At 35.8% G+C, this 20,256-nt stretch overlaps 1 protein-coding gene across 10 annotated transcripts in view; it reads left to right on the top strand.

Moving 5' to 3' along the window:
* The window catches only part of CNOT10 (CCR4-NOT transcription complex subunit 10), an 89,806-nt gene that overhangs the window by 65,047 nt on the left and 4,503 nt on the right, over positions 1 to 20,256 (top strand). For 7 of the 10 annotated variants that reach the window (XR_013162859.1, XM_077129905.1, XM_077129901.1 and 4 more), the window contains 6 exons: positions 790 to 966; positions 2,409 to 2,489; positions 14,901 to 15,014; positions 17,316 to 17,446; positions 18,528 to 18,563; positions 18,775 to 18,902. Coding sequence is in view for 9 of the 10 variants with exons in the window: in XM_077129905.1 (XP_076986020.1) it covers positions 790 to 966; positions 2,409 to 2,489; positions 14,901 to 15,014; positions 17,316 to 17,446; positions 18,528 to 18,563; positions 18,775 to 18,902 (667 nt within the window). In the remaining variant the exon portion in view is untranslated. The remainder of the gene's footprint in view (positions 1 to 789; positions 967 to 2,408; positions 2,490 to 14,900; positions 15,015 to 17,315; positions 17,447 to 18,527; positions 18,564 to 18,774; positions 18,903 to 20,256) is intronic. The other 3 variants (XM_077129902.1, XM_077129904.1, XM_077129903.1) reach the window with 3 other exon arrangements.

Below are 20,256 nucleotides of genomic sequence, written 5' to 3'. Positions count from 1 at the left end.
ACTTTTCTTTTGGGTATTTTCTCAGTCCCTAGGAATGAAAATGTTTTAAACCAAATTCCTAGTATTAGGAGGGAAAAGTACTAATACATAAAGTAAACTAAGCAATTTGAAAGCTGTCATATGTAGAACCTTCAGTTGAACAACTTAAATATGAACATCTTCATCTTGCATAAAGATTCTAATTTGTAGTTGCTGTTTTTTTTGCATATAGTAGAATTAGCAAAGAATTAGCTGCCTTTTTTTTTTTTCACAAAAAAGAAAATTTGTCATCACCATTTAAAACTTTTTCCAAAGTTTAAATAGTATCTGATATACAACATTTTGGTCTTAATTTGGTTCAACTGCGGCAAGAATTTTTATAACTATAATTTTCCTACAGTTTCAAAGTTGTTAATCATTTTCAAAAATTTATCTTTTGCGTAATGAAGCAGGCTCAGTTTGGTATATTAGACCAATAGAAAATAATATAAAATGTCAACAAATTATGATTTTCCCTGTCTACAGTTTTTCTATTGCATTACCATTGACATTATACTTACTCTCTAAGTAGTATCCTAACTTTTCTCGTTCCTAGAGACACTGTATAAAATGCTTATCTATTATTTCCTGTATGTAGTATTCAAAATTAGGGATGTTTAGCATTCTCTTATAACTACTTATATTGAATTTTCTACCTATCAAATGACAAAATTTTCATCTACAATTATATTGGTTTAAATATTGACAAAAGAAAAGTCTTATTTATTTTTATGTTATCTACTTAGCTAATTCATTTTGTTTTCTTTTAAGTGATGGACAGTCTTCAGCCATTCCTGTAGCCAGTATGGAGTTTGCAGCCATTTGTCTCAGAAATGCCTTGTTGCTGTTACCAGAAGAACAGCAAGATCCAAAACAAGAAAATGGCTCTAAAAACAATAATCAGTTAGGTGGGAACACAGAAAGCAGTGAAAGCAATGAAACTTGCAGGTATTCTGATCCCTTGGCCTCCCTTAGCAAAATCCTTTCAAGAATTGACCAACCAGCCTCTTTGTCTTTTACATAAATTTATAAAAGCTTAAGCCAGAATCTCCAGAATTCCAAAATTCACTACTTTGAATAATAAGAAAATATGAATACTTAAGTATTTCAGTAAGAGAAAAATAAGGTAAAGTCTAAATGAGGAGAGAATCTTGAGTGAGAAGAGTGGAAACTAACATCTCTTCATTGTCAGGAGGAGTATTTCCAAGAGCTCCTGTTGTTATAAGAGACATCCTTTTTTTACCTTTATTAAATACTTGAGTCCTGAAACTTCACATTTTTTAATATCTTCTGCTTTTTAACATACTGTAAACTACTAATGAATATTTCTGTATGTTTTTATTTTTCTCATATAAATTTAAAATGATGCCACTCTGTAGAAGTTGCGAGAGTTTAGCAAAACACTATTATATATAGAAAATTCTGTTAACACACAGCACTGTTAACAAGCAAGGGCTTGCTGTTCAGTGTGCACGAAAGCCAATACTATGTCTTCAGGATATTGAAAAAAAGAAAGAGTTTTATTGTGAGTTCGACTGGCAAGTAGACAGGAGGCAAGGCTCAAATCTGTCTCCCCATCTGAGAGTTAAGGGGGATTTTATAGGAATGTGAGGTGAGAAGGGGATGGAAGTGGGGAGGTTTCAAGTGGCATAGTCCATTAGAGAGTTGTCCATATGTGGTAGAAGGAATTTTATGCTGGATCTTCCTTATTGAAGGACCTCTCACATTTGATTTGCTTCCTTAGTCTCCTTGTCCTCATAATTTTGGTTCCAAGGAGGATGACCTGTGTTCTGGTGTCTAAAAGGTCATCTAAGACAAGGATCTGTTTTCTTGCATGCTCAGGTTATATAACCTTGGTTAAATAAGCTCAGAAGAAAAGGATACAGGAACAGAGACCTACCTGCCCCATGAACCAGTTTTGGTCTGCCCATAGTTTAGTACCTTTAACTCAAATCTCTAATCTTAGCGTTTCTTCTTGATTATAATAGAAATACATGTGTATTGTAGAAAATTTGGAACAAAATTGTGGGGTTTTTTTTCCCCATTAAAGGGTTTTACTCTAGTTGATAAAAGGCAATCAGAAAAATTACAAATGTGTGTGAAAATATTTGGGTGGTTTGTATCATGTAATAGAGATACTGTTTTCAGGTTGAGATTTTTATTGTAGAAAAGAAACCAATATATAGTATAAAGGTACCAGGGGTAAAAATAAATCTATTGTACAGCATAGCTTTAATATATTAGTGCTATCAAATTTCTAAGCATTTTCTTTGTTTTGTCTCTTTAACTGTTGTCATAAAAATTTACATGGGAGTGGGGATAGGGAAACTAAATGCTACATTTAATTGTTAATTTATTCTTCATAATTAATAATCTTGTCTTTCTTTCAGTAGTAAAAGCCATGATGGAGATAAATTCATTCCAGCTCCACCTTCTTCTCCATTGAGAAAGCAGGAGTTAGAAAACTTAAAGTGAGTATCTAAAAAAATTACCATTGCATGTATTGAAAAGAACATGTTTTTTTCTCCTTTATTCCATTAATACTGTGAATTAAGTTTATTGAATGTCAAATGTTAAACTGGCCTTGCAATTCTCTGATAAGCCGTACCAATATGGTCAAAATGTATTATCTTTTTTATAAATTGCTGGGTTCAATTTGTTAATATTTTGTTAGGGATATTTGCTTCATTGTTCACAAAGAAGGTGTGTCCATATTTTTCTTATAATGACTTTGTCACATTTTGGTTTCAGGATTGTATTGACCATATATATGAGTTGGGAAGTGTTTCTATTTTCTGAGCTTGTATCGAAGATAGGTGTTATTTCTTCTTCAAATGTTTGATAGAATTCATTAATGAAACCATATGGCCCTAGGGTTTTCTTTTTGAGAATATTTTTTATAATGAATTCAAAGTTTTAAATAGAGTGCTTTTTGGAGTTTTTAAAATATATTTAAATTGTTAACTATAAAATATATACAAAAAAGAAAAGTACATTTTAACAAGTAGTTATAGAACAGATTTTAAAGTTTGGTATGGGTTTACAGTTCCACAATTTTTTGTTTTTTCTTCTAGCTACGCTAAGACACTGGAGACCAAAAGAAATATCAATATAATGATTCAGCAGTCATATTCATTTGTTAATCCTATCTTACTGTTACATTCCTCCTTTTTTCTTTTTTGTAATAAATAACGTATATACAAAAAGCAATAAATTTCAAAGTACTTAGCAACAATTAGTTGTAGAACCGATTTCAGAGTTTGATATGGGTGACAGTTCCCCAGTTTTAGGTTCTTACTTCTAGCTGCTCTAAGGTACTGGAGACTAAAAGAAATATCAATAAATTGATTCAGTAGTCATACTCATTTGTTAAACCCTACCTTCTCTGTATAACTCCACCATCACCTTTGATCTTTTTCCCATTCTTTATGGGTATTTGGGCTATACCCATTCATCTTTTGTTGCCTTGGAGGCCTGTAAATATTTTGATAGGATTCATTTGGAAATTGATTTTAGTCTAAAACTTTGTAATTGCAGGATGGATGTGGAGGAGGATGCAGGGCATGGGACGGGACATAACAGTGTGGTAATGGGTGACAGGTATGGATAGGCCTGGGTCGGGACGCTACGCTGATGCTTGCTTGTGCCGGTGAGTGGTTTCAGGGTTGTGCCCCTATGGGACGTGGAGTTGTGGAGGTGTGGTAGGGGGTGTGGGGTGCAGGGTACAGCTCAGGCAGGCCTTAGAGCACAGGAGCAAGGGTGTGGGGGAACACAGAGGTAGGGTGCGGTGGGAGATGGATGGGAGGGGCTGTGCGGACGCTTGGAAGCTCATGCGCAGGCAGGATGTGGATGGGCGCGTGGAACATGGGTATCAGGGTTTGGGGTACGGGGCCCAGAGGTTGGGGCAGGACGTCGGTCAGGGGCAGGTGATGTAGAGCGGGCAGGGCCCTGGCTCTGGTGTGCTTTGTAGCACAGACGGACACATGAGCATTTGCCAGGTATGGGACTAGGGTGCTTGTACCGGGTGTTGGAGCAAGGGTGTGCACGTGTGCAGGGCAGGGAGTTGGGTGCAAGGGTCAAGAAGTTGGTGCACTGTTGTGTGGGCAACCACCGGGAAGGATGTGGCTGTGCGTGTGCGCGGCACTAGGGGGCGAAGGCCGGGTGTGCAGGGCTCTGGGGGGTGGGATCCTGGCGTGCACGGTTTTAGGGGGCGTGGCGCTGGCGTGCGCCTGCGCAGAGGTCGGGGTTGCGCCTGCGTAGGCTGGGGTGGGTGTGGCCCGGATCGCCGGTCTGCGCTTGCGTAGGGCTGGGGGGCGTGGTGGACATGCACGCATGCGCGGATTTGGGGGCCCCCGAGGCTGATTGATGTGTGGCCAGAGTTCAAGGGGGGCAGGGCAGGGTGGGGTGACTGTATGAGTTGGCAGCGGATGTGGCCCGCCATGAAAGTGAGCTCCAGCAGACTGGATACACAGGCGACCGCCTACATGGGATAGGGAGGGGTGAGTGGGGGCCGAGGGGGTTGGGCGCCACTGCTCATGTCTTGGGCGGGGCGGGTGAGACTGCGCCTGCGTGGGAGAGGTGGTTGGGCTGGGGCAGGCCAGAGTGTCTGCTGGGTGGAGGTGTGGGACCCGGACTACCTCGGAACGCTTGGAACGCGGTCGGGTGGCGGGTGATGGGGTTCAGATATGTGGGCTGTGGGGCAGTCATGGTTTCCAGAGTGGGGCAGCACGTGTGAGGGTAACACGTTCAACACAGCTTGCTTATACTTCCTTGTCCCTGTCTCCCTGTATGTGCTCAGCTGAAGGTTCCAGGCTTTCATTTGGAAAGTGGCACGTTAGGCTGTGCACTAGCTGGATGGTTTCCGGTTCTCTATATCTCAGTTCTTCAGCTTTTATAGCCAGGGCCTTCCTGCAGTCTCGTTGCCTCGTCGTGCCTGTTCTTAATATTCTCTTATTGTATTTTAAGGTCCATCCGATATATAGTTATATATCTATCTTCATTTCTGATTTCGGCAATTTATATTTTCCCTCTCTTTTTCCTGAGCAGCCTGTTTTCAGAGAACATACTTTTAATTAATTGGTTTTTTTATTATCTGTTTCCTCTTTCATTGTGTGGCTGCTCTTTATTTTGTCCTGCCTTCCACTAACTTTGAGTTTCTTTTACTCTTAATTTCTTAATATGGAAGGTTAGATCATTGACTTGAGACCTTTTTTTAAATAGTATTTAAAGCTACACATTTCACCTTTGTCCGCTTATAGCTACATCCCATAGATTTTGTTTTGTTTGTCATAGTGTAGTTTTGTGTGTGTGTTTTATTTTGAGATAATTATAGGTTTACTTGAAGTTGTAAGAAATACTGCAGAGACATACGGTGTACTCAAAAGCAAACTAGGAAATACCATACATACCTGATAATCTCCCTTTAATGTTTCTTATACTGCAAGTCTTAGTTTTCTTTTTTTTTAAATAAAAATTTGTCTTTATTTCATCTTCGTACTTCAGAGATATTTTCACTGGATATAGAATTTCAGATTGGTAGAGATTTTTTTTCTTAACATTTGTCTCGTTCAAGACTATGCTGCACTTTGGCCTCTATTTTTTTTTCCCCCTCTCGAAAGACAGATTGCCTCGCTCTCTTTTGGGGCAGTTAGACTCTGATGAGTCAAAATGTGGTTTTCTTTGTATTTATCTTACTTGAGATTAAGTGACTTTATTGAACCTGTAATTTATCTTTTAATAATTTGGCATGTTTTTGACCATTGCATCTTCGTATTATTTCTGCCTCTTTTGGAGGCACCCATCTTTTTTTTAGCCCATTAATATAAAATTGGGACTTTTCAAGAATTCTTGAGTGGGTCTCAATGTAATAGTATGTTCATAAGCTAAATGTTTCTTTTGCTGCTTTTTTTTTCTTGAGAATGTTAGAAATACAAACTTTTTTCCTAAATACAAGAAAAGCTATATGTTTTATTTTAGCAGTTTCTGTTACATTATCAAAATAAGTGATTTTAATTTGTTTCAGCTAGAATTTATTTATATAAACAATAAGATATAGGGATCTGTCCTTACTTTGTAAAATTTTTCATCGTATAGTTGATTTGGTTAAATTCAGTCAACTCCTTCAAAGTAAAACATGTAATAGACAGCTATAAAACGCTAAGATTTTATGTCTAAACAGTTCAGGTCTCCATTTAAATAAAATAATACATGTTTTATTTCTATACGCATAAAATAGTCTGGAAGGATCTATATCAAAACCTTTGTAGTGCTTGTCCCTGAATGGTGGAATAATCAGAAAAATAATTTCTTTTTTTTCTTGGATATGTTTTTTTCCATGGCTTTTAAAAAATAAAGCTATTTCATTAATATTATTAGTGCCCCTCCTTCATACTTTCGGACTTTGGAGGAAAGAATGTCTGCAGATAAACCCTTTTCTGATCATGCTTTGTCAGAACTTCATGTTCAGGACATTGCAGCCAGCACCTCCTCAACAAAACAGCAAAAAAGCATATTGGCCCTGACTTTTTTTTTTTTTCACTCTGTATTTTATTTCTGTCAAAGTATACCATAAATTCCCACTTAAGCAGTAGTACCCTCTGTATCCTATTGTTGGGAAGAAAGAATTAACGCTGTGGCTATATACAGGAAAATCTTTCCCTTAAATATGACTCATCTCAAGTCTAATTAGAAATGAGGAATTGGTATTAAAGGTTTTAAAAGTTATGTTTTGGTTTTTTAAAGCTTTGTTTTTTATGTTGTCTTCAGTTTTGTTAAAATTCCCTGAATTCTTATTTGTTATATATCGGTTATAAGATAGCAAAAAATAAAAGTACTGTGACAAATTACCAGTGAAAGAATGGCATAAGCAAAATATACACAGGAAGAATGTTGCTGTTGAGTGAAATAAAATTGAATGCTTTTAAAAAGCATTCAAATTCTGACGTATAAAATTACCTCACTGTGCTGGCTTTTTCTCCTGAGTAGAAATGTATAAAAACAAAGCAGATTAAGTAACACTAAACTGGGTTTGGTATGAAATAAGCTTGGGAGGATTGGGGATGGAAAAGTTTGGTGAGGAAATTTTTGGGAAAATGGGTTCAACTTGCCAAAAAGTGTTTCCCTCAACATGCCTAATGTTTTCTAGAGATGTTTATATTATGAAATCCACCTGCATTTTATTTTTATCTGAGTTCGTCTAATTTTAATAGGATATTATGTATGATAAAAATGGCAGAGTGCAAGAGGTTATACAGTGTTAAGTAAATCCTATCCTGTCCCGGTCCTCCATTTCCTTCTCTTTTCCTGAGGGGCAGTCACTAACCAAGTTGTATGTCCTTGCAGTGGGAGTTCTAATTCCTATACCAACATTTATTTGTATGGTGGTTTTTTTTACGCAAACCATTACATGGTCTCCACTCCTCTGTCTCTGTATTTTAGTTTTCCGTTGAAGAGTATGTCTCTACGTGATTTCTGGGTATGAGCCTCATGGCATCTTGGGTTTGAAAAAGCCTTGTTGACCAAAAAGGGGAAGAGAGAAATGAGACAAAATAAAGTTTCAGTGGCTGAGAGATTTCAAACAGTGTTGAGAATTATCCTGGAGATTATTCATTCCGTATTATATAGATATTCCTTTTTAGTTTGTGGGTTATTGAAATGGCTAGAGGGAAGTACCTGAAAATATTGAACTGCGGTCCAGTAGCCTTGATTCTTGAAAGTTTTTGAATAACTATATGGATTTTATAATATGACCGTGTGATTGTGAAAATCTTGTAGCTGATATTCCCTTTATCTAGGGTATGGACAGATGAGTAAAAAAAATAAGGAAAAATAAATAAATAATGGAGGGGTAGATATTTTTAAAAATTGCGTAGATGATAATATTAGTGGTCCGAGAGAGGGAGGGTTAGGGGTTATGTGATGTATGTTTTTTCTTTTTATTTCTTTTTCTGCATGATGCAAATACTTTAAAAATGATCATGGTAATGAGTACACAACTATGTGACAATATTGTGAGCCCTTGATTATATACTTTGTATGGACTGTATGACGCGTGAAGATATCTCTAAAAAATTTTAAAAACAAAAATTTTAAAGTTGGTGCATGTCAAACCTTCTCGACCAAATGGAGGAAGAGTGAAATGAGACAAAGTGTCAATGGCTGAGAGATTCCAAACAGAGTCCAGAGGTTATCCTGGAAGTTATTCTTACACATGAAGTAGATATCACCTTGTTATTCAAGATGTAGTGGAGAGGCTGGAGGGAACTGCCTGAAAATGTAGAGCTGTGTTCCAGTAGCTGTGTTTCTAGATGATGATTAAATAATGATATAGCTTTCACAGTGTGACTGTGTGATTGTGAAAACCTTGTGTCTGATGCTCCTTTTATTTGCCTTGTCAACAGACGAGTAGAACATATGGAATAAAAACAAATAGGGGGAACAAATGTTAAAATAAATTTAGTTTGAAATGCTAGTGATCAGTGAAAGCGAGGGATAAGGGGTATGGTATGTATAATCTTTTTTTCTGTTTTCGTTTTATTTCTTTTTCTGAACTGATGCAGATATTCTAAGAAATGATGAATATGCAACTATGTGATGATATTGTGAATTACTAATTGTATATGTAGAACAGAATGATCATATATTAATGTTTTTGTTCATTTGTTAATTTTTTTTAATTAATAAATTTTTTTTAAAGTTGTTGCATATCATTACACTGCTCTGTTTGTTCTCTGTAATGTGAGTGTAGGATTGCATTATGTGGATATGACATAGTTAACAGTGCTTTATATCGATGAAAAGAGTCCAGATATCTATCCATCTAAACAGCTGTTTAGTATATTTTCAGTCTTTGCTGTTACAGATAATGCTGCAGTGAATGTCATTAGGTACGGTTTTAAGGGGCATCTTTAATGATGAAAGTATTTGAAACAGTTTTCAAACTTGATTTAATTTTTATACCTTTCTTTGATCGAATACTAACCTTAAGATTGTTTTATTTATGCATGCAATTTAAAAACGGTATTATTCCACAGTGGTTGAACAGCTGCAGAGTTGTGAATTTAACCTTATCATCTGAGAATGGCATTAAAGAGAAAGGAGTCTGCAAATAAAATTACTTCCCTATTTTTATGGAAAGGGGTAAAGGGGGTTCATCATCATAAAGTGAGGCAAAGATTGTTCAGTGGTATATATTAACCTTTTTTTCTTATGGACCAGTTGGAAGAAAAAAAGTAAAACAAGATGGAAGGAGCCTTAGGATAGATTTATAATAAAAAAGAATTGCTGTGGAAGATAGTAGTAATGATAATGCAGAGACAAATGGAGCAGGGAAGGAATCGTGAAAGATTTGTATCACAAATTTCAAAGCTATTAAAAACTCACAATGTGATTGGGTATGTTAAAAGACAGTTCTGTGACAAGAGCAAGAGCATCCTGTCTTCCATGAAAGGAGACTAAGCACATTGGTCCTGTGTTCAAATTATAGAATTGTTAGAGATTTCATATATTTCTAACTCGAATTGAAAATGTGTAACTAGTGTATAGTTTAGTTTCTATGGACTTTTATATTTGACCCCTTGTACTCGATAATACCCAAGACATCAATGCAAAGCCCTATTTCCTACTTCTAACATAACTAACTATGCAGTAAATTATCATGACTGATTTAACAGCCACCTCATATGATAAGGGGTCACAGGCTCTTGAGTATTTCATTTTTTTCATTTGTACATAAATGAAGATGATTCTAAAAAATTTATTATTTTAACCAAATTAGAAGTTTTCAGAATGCAGATGACATAGGAAGCAATTGTTGGATTCTATTTAAGAATCAAAGAAGCTTTCAAAAAAATACTCTCATAAATTTAAACAAAATCAGGAAAGTGTTTCAGAAATCAATTAAACCACTTAATTGTGGGGCTTGGATTACGTTAGATGTAATAATATGATGGGCCAGGAAAAGCTAAATATATAATGACACCATTATATTATTGCTTCAGTTCCTAAACCACTCAGAGCTGTGCAGTACTATGAGTTTCAGTTAGGGAAAGAAATATTCTTTCTTTGGTCTTGAAATAAGTAAATACTATGAGTTTTACAATTTAGCCCTTATAGGATATGGCTGTTTGTCATTTTGATGTATATCAGATTAATGTATGTATTTTTTAAAGGAGAAAAATGGAAGTTTGTCCACAGTAGTATTTCATAATAGCTCCACTCATGAAGACCAAAAACTGGAAAGACTCTAAAACCATCATTTGGTAAATAGATACTTTGTACTTTGCTGTCATATTTTTAATCCTTTGCCAAATCCAAGATAATAAAGATTTAGAAATCACTGTTTTCTTCCATTAGTTTTATAGCTTTAGCTCTTATATTTAGGTCTTTGATCCATTATGAGTTCATTTTTATGTGTGATATGAGGTAAAGATCCAAATTCATTTTGTATTTGATAATCTTATTAATAGTCAAGAAATTAGTTTGAAGAATTAGTCACATTAACATTTTCAGTGTCACATGGCAATTAATAATTGTTGTGGTATGTGCTAAGTCTTTATATATTACTCATTAAAGGGCATTTTTGCTATTCATTCTGAGATTGTGATATTAGCTGAACTTTTATTTTCTAAAACTGAGATGGAGATCCTGAAAAGAGTATAACAGAAATGGAAGAGAGTAGAAAATAATGTTGGATACACCATGGGAATTGTCTGAGATAGAAATTAAAATATACAGAAAGCATATGAATAAAAATTAAATTTTAATGGAATTTGTCATTTTTAAAAATAATAGTCCCTGAATGGGTAAAAGGAAATTTATATAACATTTTTAGTGTATTCAAGGAATCATATTCCTTTTAGTTTTAGTCCAGTAATGCTATTATAGCTCATAAGACTTACCTACAATAGGATTATTGTAGATAATCTTTTGAATTTCATATTACTCTTGGAGTAATGGAGACCCAGCCCCCCATTTCAGTCTTATGACTAAATGTCGTTATCACTGAAACTGGGGGAGCTGTACACTCTACCAAGGGAAAAACCTACCTCTGTGACATTTCTTTGACATTATTAGCGGTTTGTGTTCACCTGGGCATGATTCACATTTGCTTCTGAGGAGTCCATAGATGAACTTGTGATCAGATTGACCACAGGTCAGGGTTAATTCTTCAGGAGTTACCAGTCCATGGAACCCCATGGGGCCACTGTTGACCTTGGACAAATCATTTAACTTCTCTGGGCCTTCCTTTCCTCTTCTGTCAAAATAATTGAGTTGGGTGATCTTTAAGGTCCTGTGCACATTTAAAATGCTCTGTCCCTGTGACCAGTTATGCATTTTATTTGCTGCGTGGGGTAGGACTGAGTTCTTCGGGATGCTAGATTTGGTTAAGAGAGGAAAAGGTTTTCAGCTTCTGTTTATGTTGGATTTGAGGTGATTATCAGTAAGATTCTGTTTGCACAGAACTGATATGAGAAAACAAAATGTTTGTAGAGGCATGCAGTGAAAAATGATTTAAAGTTTAATTTAAATTTTTACTAAGAGTTGAAAGTTGGCAAGTTTAATGTTTTCTGAATTGTGATAGATGGAAATAGCTTGAAAAAAATTTTAATTTAAAATCTACCATATACAGTTTGTTGGATAAGAATAACATTATTGCATTTTTGAGGCAGGTTTTATAAATTATGTTTGCTATGAGATTGCTTTGTATATCTATTTTCCTTCAACAACAAGTTTTAAACTATTTCACATATTTCAGATTTATTAACTCATAAGCTATGTGGCTTGATAAATTTTAACGTTCATTCTTGCATAGCTTTGATGATATAATTTGATGTTTTAAGAAAAAAAAATTTTTTTTCCTTTCTTTTTCTTTTTTTTCTCTCTTCTCTTCCAAGGGTTCACATTCTGTGGATGTGAAACTACTTGAGCACACCAAGGGCATAATGTGGGGTTTTGTCAGATCCTCTATGGGGGGTAGGGGTGGGGGTGGGGAGAAGCTAGTGTGTCTCTTCCCTTGAGGTGTATTTCTTCCAGTCTGATGAACTGTCATATCCACTGAGTGGTTGGTAAAGCAGATTGGACAGTGACTCAAGGAAGAAGTTGGGGGGTCAGGGGAGGGGGTCAATATTTTAAGCAGCAGCTATCAAGAATAAAGTGATTTCAACAGGGGCTTAATAGATAAACTTGTGTATATATTTAGTGTTGATTTCTGCAGAAATTATGCAGAGTGGAGTGTTGTTTTCTAAGAGGGAAAGGAGGATGAGTTAGAAGGTGATTTGAGGTGAGTTAAGGTGGATTGTAAGGAAGGCATCAAGAGAAGGGGGAGCATAAATATTGATTTGCTTTTCAGGCAATAAAACCTGCTTAATCCCTATGGCTCTTGACTAGAAAGCCCCAAGTTCTACATTCACATATGTCAGTATTTCTATATAGATATTATTTTATTATTAGAATCTTTTATCCTATTGTGATTTGATGTGGTATCTTATGGCAAAAGAGATAAAAATGGAAGAAAATGGATTTTTTCGTTCTACATAATTATAGTTTGGGCCTCTTGAGGAATGGAATCCTGCTGCAAATCACATGACTGATTTCTGGACCCAAAGTGGGCTTGACAGTAGGCTGGAGCAGTAATAGCCCACCTACTGTCGGGAGAGGCCAGGGTTGGCTTTTCCCAGCAAGCCTGCTTGAGGTGGGTCTTATCCTAGACTCTAAGACATAGAGCCTGCAGGAAGATTCCCCTGACCGGGGGAAGTGAAAAAGAGTCTGCTTCTTCAAAAAGATGGTGAGCTGGGTACGTGAGGAAGTAAATTTAAAATGTTGAAAGCTATGGTCTTCAGCAAGTATCTAATAAATATCTGCCATAGATGATGAGAAATTGCTCTAGTCTTTGTATAGGAAACACGAGATGCAGGCTTTGGCATTTGAGTTTGTTGTATACTGACATTTGGGAAGGTCACAGATGCAAATGGATATTAAAGTTTTTACTGTCTTCCATAGAGACCTTAGGCTGATGGTTTTCTTGGACTTCTGAAGACTCAGCCTTTTTAAAAGTCTTTATTTTTTCTTCATAAGCAATACAAACCTGGCACAAGGTAGGTACTAAGTATACCTCTTAAATGAACATTTATGTTCATTGCTGCTTTAAAATTAAAGCTCCAAATAAAGCACAAGAAGAAATTGTCACCTTAATTTCTCGATGCAGCACTAACCACTGAAGTGCTTTTTGAAAACCAGACATAACTAGCCAGTGTCTGTCTCTCTGCTCTCGTCCCCTGAGTTTTCCACCAAAGGGAAGGCTCCCCCCAGGGTCTGTGGTCAAGGGGCAGTCTTGCATGTGAGGCCAGCTCACGGACACTTAGTGATATTGCAGTCTTGTCAAGAAAATCCCCTTGGAAGTGGCACTACTTACATGCACTCAGATTACTTTTTCATGAATAGGGATCAGATTTAAAATTATATACTTGGTAACTAAGTATAAACTTGTAATGTTTGGTTTGAGGTTTGCTTTCTTCTTTTTAAAAGTACAGGTGAGAGTGCCTATGACATGTATGCACAAAAGAAAAAATAATGTGACTTTTTCTTTATATTTGATTTTTAGAGAGGTTTTGGAAATTCACAGAGGAGCAATGGATAGGATGGTGAAACCAGTAGATTGGGAGTCCACAGTGTCAATGTTAGTTCTGACTCTAAACACAGACTAAAGAATGTATTTAATCACTTTGGTTCTTACATTCTACATTGATCAAACAAGGAATTGCATTAGAAAGTCTTTAAGTGTTCCCATTATAGCCTAAGGCCATATACTCTATTTCCTTTGCGCCTTCTCCAGAACCAGGCTACTTTCCTTGTGTTGAGGGGCTTCTTTTCCTTTAGTGGATAATTTTGTGAGATTCCAGCAACCAGTGAAGAGAAACAGCAGACTACTTTTGAATTTGGCCAGCTGTGCTTTTGGTAGAAGGACCATTTCTACTAAGAGGATTTTAGAGTATTAGAAAACTGTAGTGATATGGTGGTTACATTCTTCCTTAAATTGAAGTTATGACCTAGATCAGTGAATGGTATACATATGTATTGTAATTTGTAAACATAACTCAAATGCTGTATTTGAGTCAGGTCTTTTGTGGCCAGCCATTCAGACCTCATTTTTATTTGACAGGGGTTTATTTTAAGATTGCTTTCTGGAGCAGTTGTTTAACATTCAAATGATCTATTCACATCAAGTCTTTAGCCAGACCTTTTAAATGAGCTGCTCTTTAAGTAGAAAACCAAACAAATTTGAGTTTCCAACCCAAATTAGCAAAATCATTGTTACAAATTTTATCTCCATATGTGTTTATTCAACTTGGCTTTTGTCCTTGAATATTTATTTAGAAGAATAATACTTATGTGAATGGAATTTTTTGTTACGCTTGATATTCTTGCTTATATAGTCAGAGGAAGAACACTATACAGTAAGCTAAATTAAATGGGTTTTTATTAATTTTATTTCCTAGCAAAACTGTATATGTATGTAGAAAGAAAAAAATCTGCCTCTCTAGTGTAATTTGCAGGATATTAAATGTTCTATGGAAGTATGTTCTCACTATGCCATTGACTTCAACAGTGTTTTTTACAGGAGAAATTATATACTGTAACTCCACATGATTATTTTGGGGATAAATTGGGTGGAAATTAAAAAGTTATATAAATAGCTAAACCGTTCTTTCAGGTACTAGTTTTGTATATCATTCTAATTTGTACCAATAGTATTGTGGCTTCTTCTCTTCTTTCCTGGTGTTTAGGTTGTCACAACTATAATTGGAGAGTTTTTCCAATTTAGCAAATAGAACCAATGTCAATTCTGTAACCTGGGTTTTCATTCCCTTCCCTTTGTGTTCTAGGTGCTCCATACTTGCCTGCAGTGCTTATGTGGCTCTTGCTTTGGGTGATAACCTTATGGCATTGAATCATGCAGATAAACTACTTCAGCAGCCCAAGCTGTCAGGTTCTCTTAAGTAAGTGTGACTTGCCCGACATGTCCCTTGTTGGTTGTTTTAGTGGATATTTTCAGTTAGTTTGTGGTGTGAGTTGCTTCTTTGATACTCTTTCCGCAGTGGAATTTATGTATTGTAGGAAAAGAAAGTGATTAATGAATGTCTTAACTCATGTTTTGGTAGTGAAATTTTTTTCACTTGTTGCACCTCAATGATTACTGGAAATGGATTCACTATATTGAGCATTAGGAGGCAGAAACCTTGAACTCTAATGTCCACTGCTCGATCTGACTGGAGCATATTATCATTTATGCCCTCAGATAAGGTGAGTCCTCGAGAAGACCCTTATTTTTTAATCCTTTGGTTATTATGAGCACCATTCTCAAATAGTCTCAAGTGGATTATTTATTTGGCATTTGCTCGAGGGGGTTTAACTTCATTTGTCAACCATTTATAATTTCTTCCTTCTGAAAGTCAAACAAACAAAATTCCTAGGTTACATAGTTTCTTAGCTAACTTCTGAGGGATTGGCCATATCTGGAATTTTAAAAAAATTCTTACAACCATCCTATCCTGAGCATTGGTTCCTTAATTAACATCAAGTCACTTGTCTTTCTTCCCAGCGAGGGAAAGCAGGTCTTTCTAAATTTGGCTACTTATATACCACAGCGGCTTTTGTCCTGAAACTTGCTGCTTTCCATGCACCAGGGTAAACATTTCTTTGCTTTATGTATTACAAAGACATTTCATTTGCTTAAAAAAAATTTTTTAATTAAATTCACAGAAAGCAATTTGAAATAACTCTGAATTTGTGCTTATATTTGTTTTTTGTAATGATTATTGGCTTATGGTTAATAGTTTTAATGAAATTTTTAAAATATCTTATTTCAAAATGTACTTGAAGTTTCTGATTTTTTTTAAAATATCATCTCATCACGGCTTTGATGGGAAGACAAAATAAAAGGTCATTGCAGCCCCTGCTAGTTAGAAGAAAAAAATTTCTTAATAAAGATGTCTTATATGATTGTTATACTCAATGTCAGGAAGTGGTAAAATTGTAGAGAGTTTAAGATTAGAGGACTCAGGATCCATGTGGATAAACTCAGCTAGGGGAGGCTAGTAAGAGGTGAGACCTGACTGGGTCCTTTAAAAGGAGGGATAGGTAGTATGTTAGAACAGCTAGAAGGAAATAACTGAAATTGTAGAAGTGTAACCTATACCATACTTTGAAATTTGCTCTATAACTACTTGTGGTACTTTGAAATTTATCACTCTTTTACATATATGTTATGTTTCACAATAAAAAAAATGTTTTGGGCAGGCACCTCTTGCTCAGTGGCAGAATTCTCACCTACCATGCTGGAGACCAGGGTTTGATTACCAGAGCTTGCCCATATAAAAAAAATGTTTTAAAATGTTCAAAACAACTATATGACATAATAAAAAATAAAATTAAATAAATAAGTAAATAAAAGGAGGGGTAGTATATTGACATAGGGAGTTGAGACCAGGCTTTGAACCCAAGAAGGCAAGGCCACTGGGGAGCATTGGGTATTCCCTGCCAGTAGACTGTCTGATGAGAACAGAGGAATCCCTGGAGAAGTGGAAATATTGCTTGGGTATAGGAAAGTGGATCCAAATTGTGGAGAGCTTGAAAACTATAAAAGTTTAGTTTAGTTTGTTTTATTCCTAGGCAGAAAATGTCATTCAGATTTTGACAATGGGGGTATTGTATTCTGTTTAAGCCTGTTTTAATTTTGAAAAGTTGATCAGTCAAAATTAATAAAAAACTAATCGGATGATCAGAGAAAGAGATTGGAAGAAGCAGGCTATGGTAAGCATGGAGGATGTGAGTCTAGTCTTAGGGTCAGTGGTGTAAAAACGGGAAACCTTTGGAATGGAAGTAAGGTTGACCCAACCTAAATTTGGTCTCTGGTGCCTTATGACTATTAAGCATTGGAGATAGGAGGAATCTGATTTTGATGTCCTCACAATGGGTTGTCCCAAAACTTAATTCTCACCTTAGAACATTAATCCCTTCATTATGTTAATATTATTCTTTATATAAGTAGAATAGGATAGCCTTGTCAATTTTGAACTTTCTTAACATGTAATTTGTTCCACCTAGGCAATATAAAATTATTTTTGCATGTTTTAAGGTATTTTTAAAGAGAGAAAATTGAAGTGATTCTTAATTGATCCGTGTCACCTAAATAAATTTAGATGTCAATTCAAAGACTTGAAATATGTGATATTATTATTATACTTAGTATTTTTGTGATGCTGCACTTTTCAGTTTGGAATCTCTTTTTTTCATTTTAGGTTTTTAGGCCATTTATATGCTGCAGAAGCCCTCATCTCTCTGGACAGAATATCTGATGCCATTACTCACTTAAACCCGGAGAATGTCACTGATGTCTCTTTAGGGATCTCTTCAAATGAGCAGGACCAAGGTTAATGAGGGCACATTTGATTAAAACTGGACACCATTTCCACTGTCTTCCTGTAATAATTCAGGATGTGTGGAAATTTAAGAGCATAATCGTAAAGGGAAGGAAGTTTTCAGCTCTCCATGTTTTGGGCTGTACTTACTTTGTATTAATTGTTTGCTAAGTACATCTGGGAATTGACTATCACATGGTCTAAGTTCTCACTTTTGAAAAGCTGGTAGTGTTAAGACAATTCATTTTGGTTCTAATACTGTTGTCTTTGGAATGATTCCACAATCCAGAGGAGAGTAAAAATATTGCATTAAAAAGTCAGTTTTAAGAAAGTGTTCCTGTCCAAAAGGGAGAAGAAAGAAATGAGACCAAGTTTCAGTGGCTGAGAGATTTCAGAGTCGAGAGGTTATCCTGGAGACTATTCTTGCATTATATAGATATCCCTTTTTAGTTTATAGTGTATTGGAGTGGCTAAAGGGAAGTAACTGAAACTGTTGAACTGTATTCCAGTAGCCTTGATTTTTGAAGAGAATTGTATAACTATGTGGCTTTTGCATTTTGACTGTGATTGTGAAAACATTGTTTTCACAAAAGTGAAAATGTGGCTGGTGCTTCCTTTATCCAGGCTATGGACAGATAAATTAAAAATAAGGACCAAATAAATAATGAGGTGTGTGTAAGAGATAAAAAAATTAGGCAGATTGCAGTACTACTAGCGGTCAATGAGAGGGACAGGGGTAAAGGGTATGGGATGTATGGTTTTTTTTTTTCCTTTTCTCTCTTAATTTCCTTTTCTGAGTGATGCAGATGTTCTAAAAATGATCATGTTAATAAATATACAACTATATGAGAAAAAGTCCGTTTTACATCATGTCTAAGGTTTTAGAGAAGTAATACTTTATTAAAAAGGTTATTTCTCAAGCCTATAGCAGTTTGGAGTGGCATTTTGCCATCTTTTAATAGAACCCCACTATAAACAAAGTAAACATTGTGACAGCTTGCTTTGTTATTTGATATCCACTTCATAAAGAAAATTGTTTTTAGAAATATGCTTTGCCTCACCCCCTCAGATTTATTTTTCATGTCTTTGTAGGATCAGACAAAGGTGAAAATGAACCAATGGAATCCTGTAAGTAAGAAGTTTGTAAGTTCATAGTAAATACTTAAGTAGCTTAACCTGCCTCCCCAAAATTTAGATTGGAGCCTTTTGTGTCCTGTATCTGTCTGCCTGAGTAGTAGTGCTGTGCTTTATTTTGAGCAGCCTCTAGAGGTGGGTGGGTTAGGTTGTTCCCTTGCCCTTGGCTTTGCCCCTTCAACCTATCAATGCTCTTTTTCCCAAGCTGGGAAGCGAGCCCCTCAGTGCTATCCAAGTTCCGTCAACTCTGCCAGGACTGTGATGCTGTTCAACCTCGGCAGTGCCTACTGCCTGAGGAGTGAATATGACAAAGCCCGCAAGTGTCTCCACCAGGTGAGGCCAGAGGGGGTGATGCTGAACCTTTGAAAGCAACCAGCAAAGGGTTTGAATTTGTGGTTTTTGTTATTTTGCTTAAAGCTTTTGATTAGTTTGTTTAGTATTGGAATATTACCATTCCAAGTTTAAAAATATTCTTGCAAAGTAAAAAGAACTAAACAGTGTTGGAAATGAAGCTAGACACTTAGTGGAGAGATTTTCCTGATGATTTTAATAAATTAAGCTATTTAGACAAAATAATGGAAATCATCTAAATAAGTGACTCTTAAATAAATTATGGTATATCCATACAGTTGAACACAGTGCAGCTCTAAACTCTATGAAAGATACCCAAGACAAATGAAAAGAGCAAGGTGTGGAGCAGTTTCTATATAATCACATGTGCATAAAAGATCTTTGAAAGGATACACCATTAACTGCTAACATTGGTTGCAAGGGTGGCAGGGTGAATACTGTGTAACTAGAGGACTAGGATGAGAGACGTCTCATTGGATACTCTTGGGCTTTTAAATTTTGAATCATTTGAATCTATTCAAAAAGTTAAATTAAAAAACGTCCTTCAAAAAAAACCATTCTTCAGAAAGACAGGCTTTAAAAATCTGGTACCAGAAAAGCTCTAAAGGAAGTACTGGTAATACGTCACGAAAATAAATCTCTGAATTCTAATGAAATGATGCATCTCCCAATAATTCAGTTAACAGAGAAGTATAACTCTTGACTTCAGATTGGCCCAGGCTTGGAAAAACAGAAGGCACAGGCATTAACATGGCATTAGGTATGGTCAATACTTAAGACCACCAGATGATCAGTCCTAATTATCAATAAGGTTAAATATGATGGGATAACATGTCTGTGTAGCTTTGTCAACGCTGCCAGTGAGTATCCTTACAAAGTTGGACACATTTCAATGCAGTATGTACCAAAAGACTTTTATTGATTGAGTTTTTTTCCCCCTAATTCTAATTCATGCTGAGTGCCAAAAACTTAAGATCAAATACACATGCTATCAACACCAAAATCCTGAAACTAACACAAACCTCCTTCACCAGCACTTTCAGAGATAATCATTGTTTACAGTTTGTTGTGTATCCTTCCAAGTTTTTTCCCAAATACATTTGTAGTAATGTTGATTTATTTTTTCCCAAGAAGAAAATACTTTTGATAGCTTGCTTGTTTTTCTTAGTGTGTAGTGAACATTTATCCACATCACAGGTGATAGCTGATATATTTTCTTCACTGTTGAGCATGAATTATAACTTAACCAAAGTTGGATATTTTGGTCCTTTCTCCTTCCCTTCTCACCCCTCCCCCTTCTTTTCCTTCCCTCATTCTTTTTTTTTAAATGTTTGGG

Source organism: Tamandua tetradactyla, chromosome 15 (assembly GCF_023851605.1).
Source record: "Tamandua tetradactyla isolate mTamTet1 chromosome 15, mTamTet1.pri, whole genome shotgun sequence".
Classification (NCBI taxonomy): Eukaryota; Metazoa; Chordata; class Mammalia; order Pilosa; family Myrmecophagidae; genus Tamandua; species Tamandua tetradactyla.
Note: the sequence above shows the minus strand (reverse complement) of the source record. Positions and strands in the feature narration are given on the sequence as shown.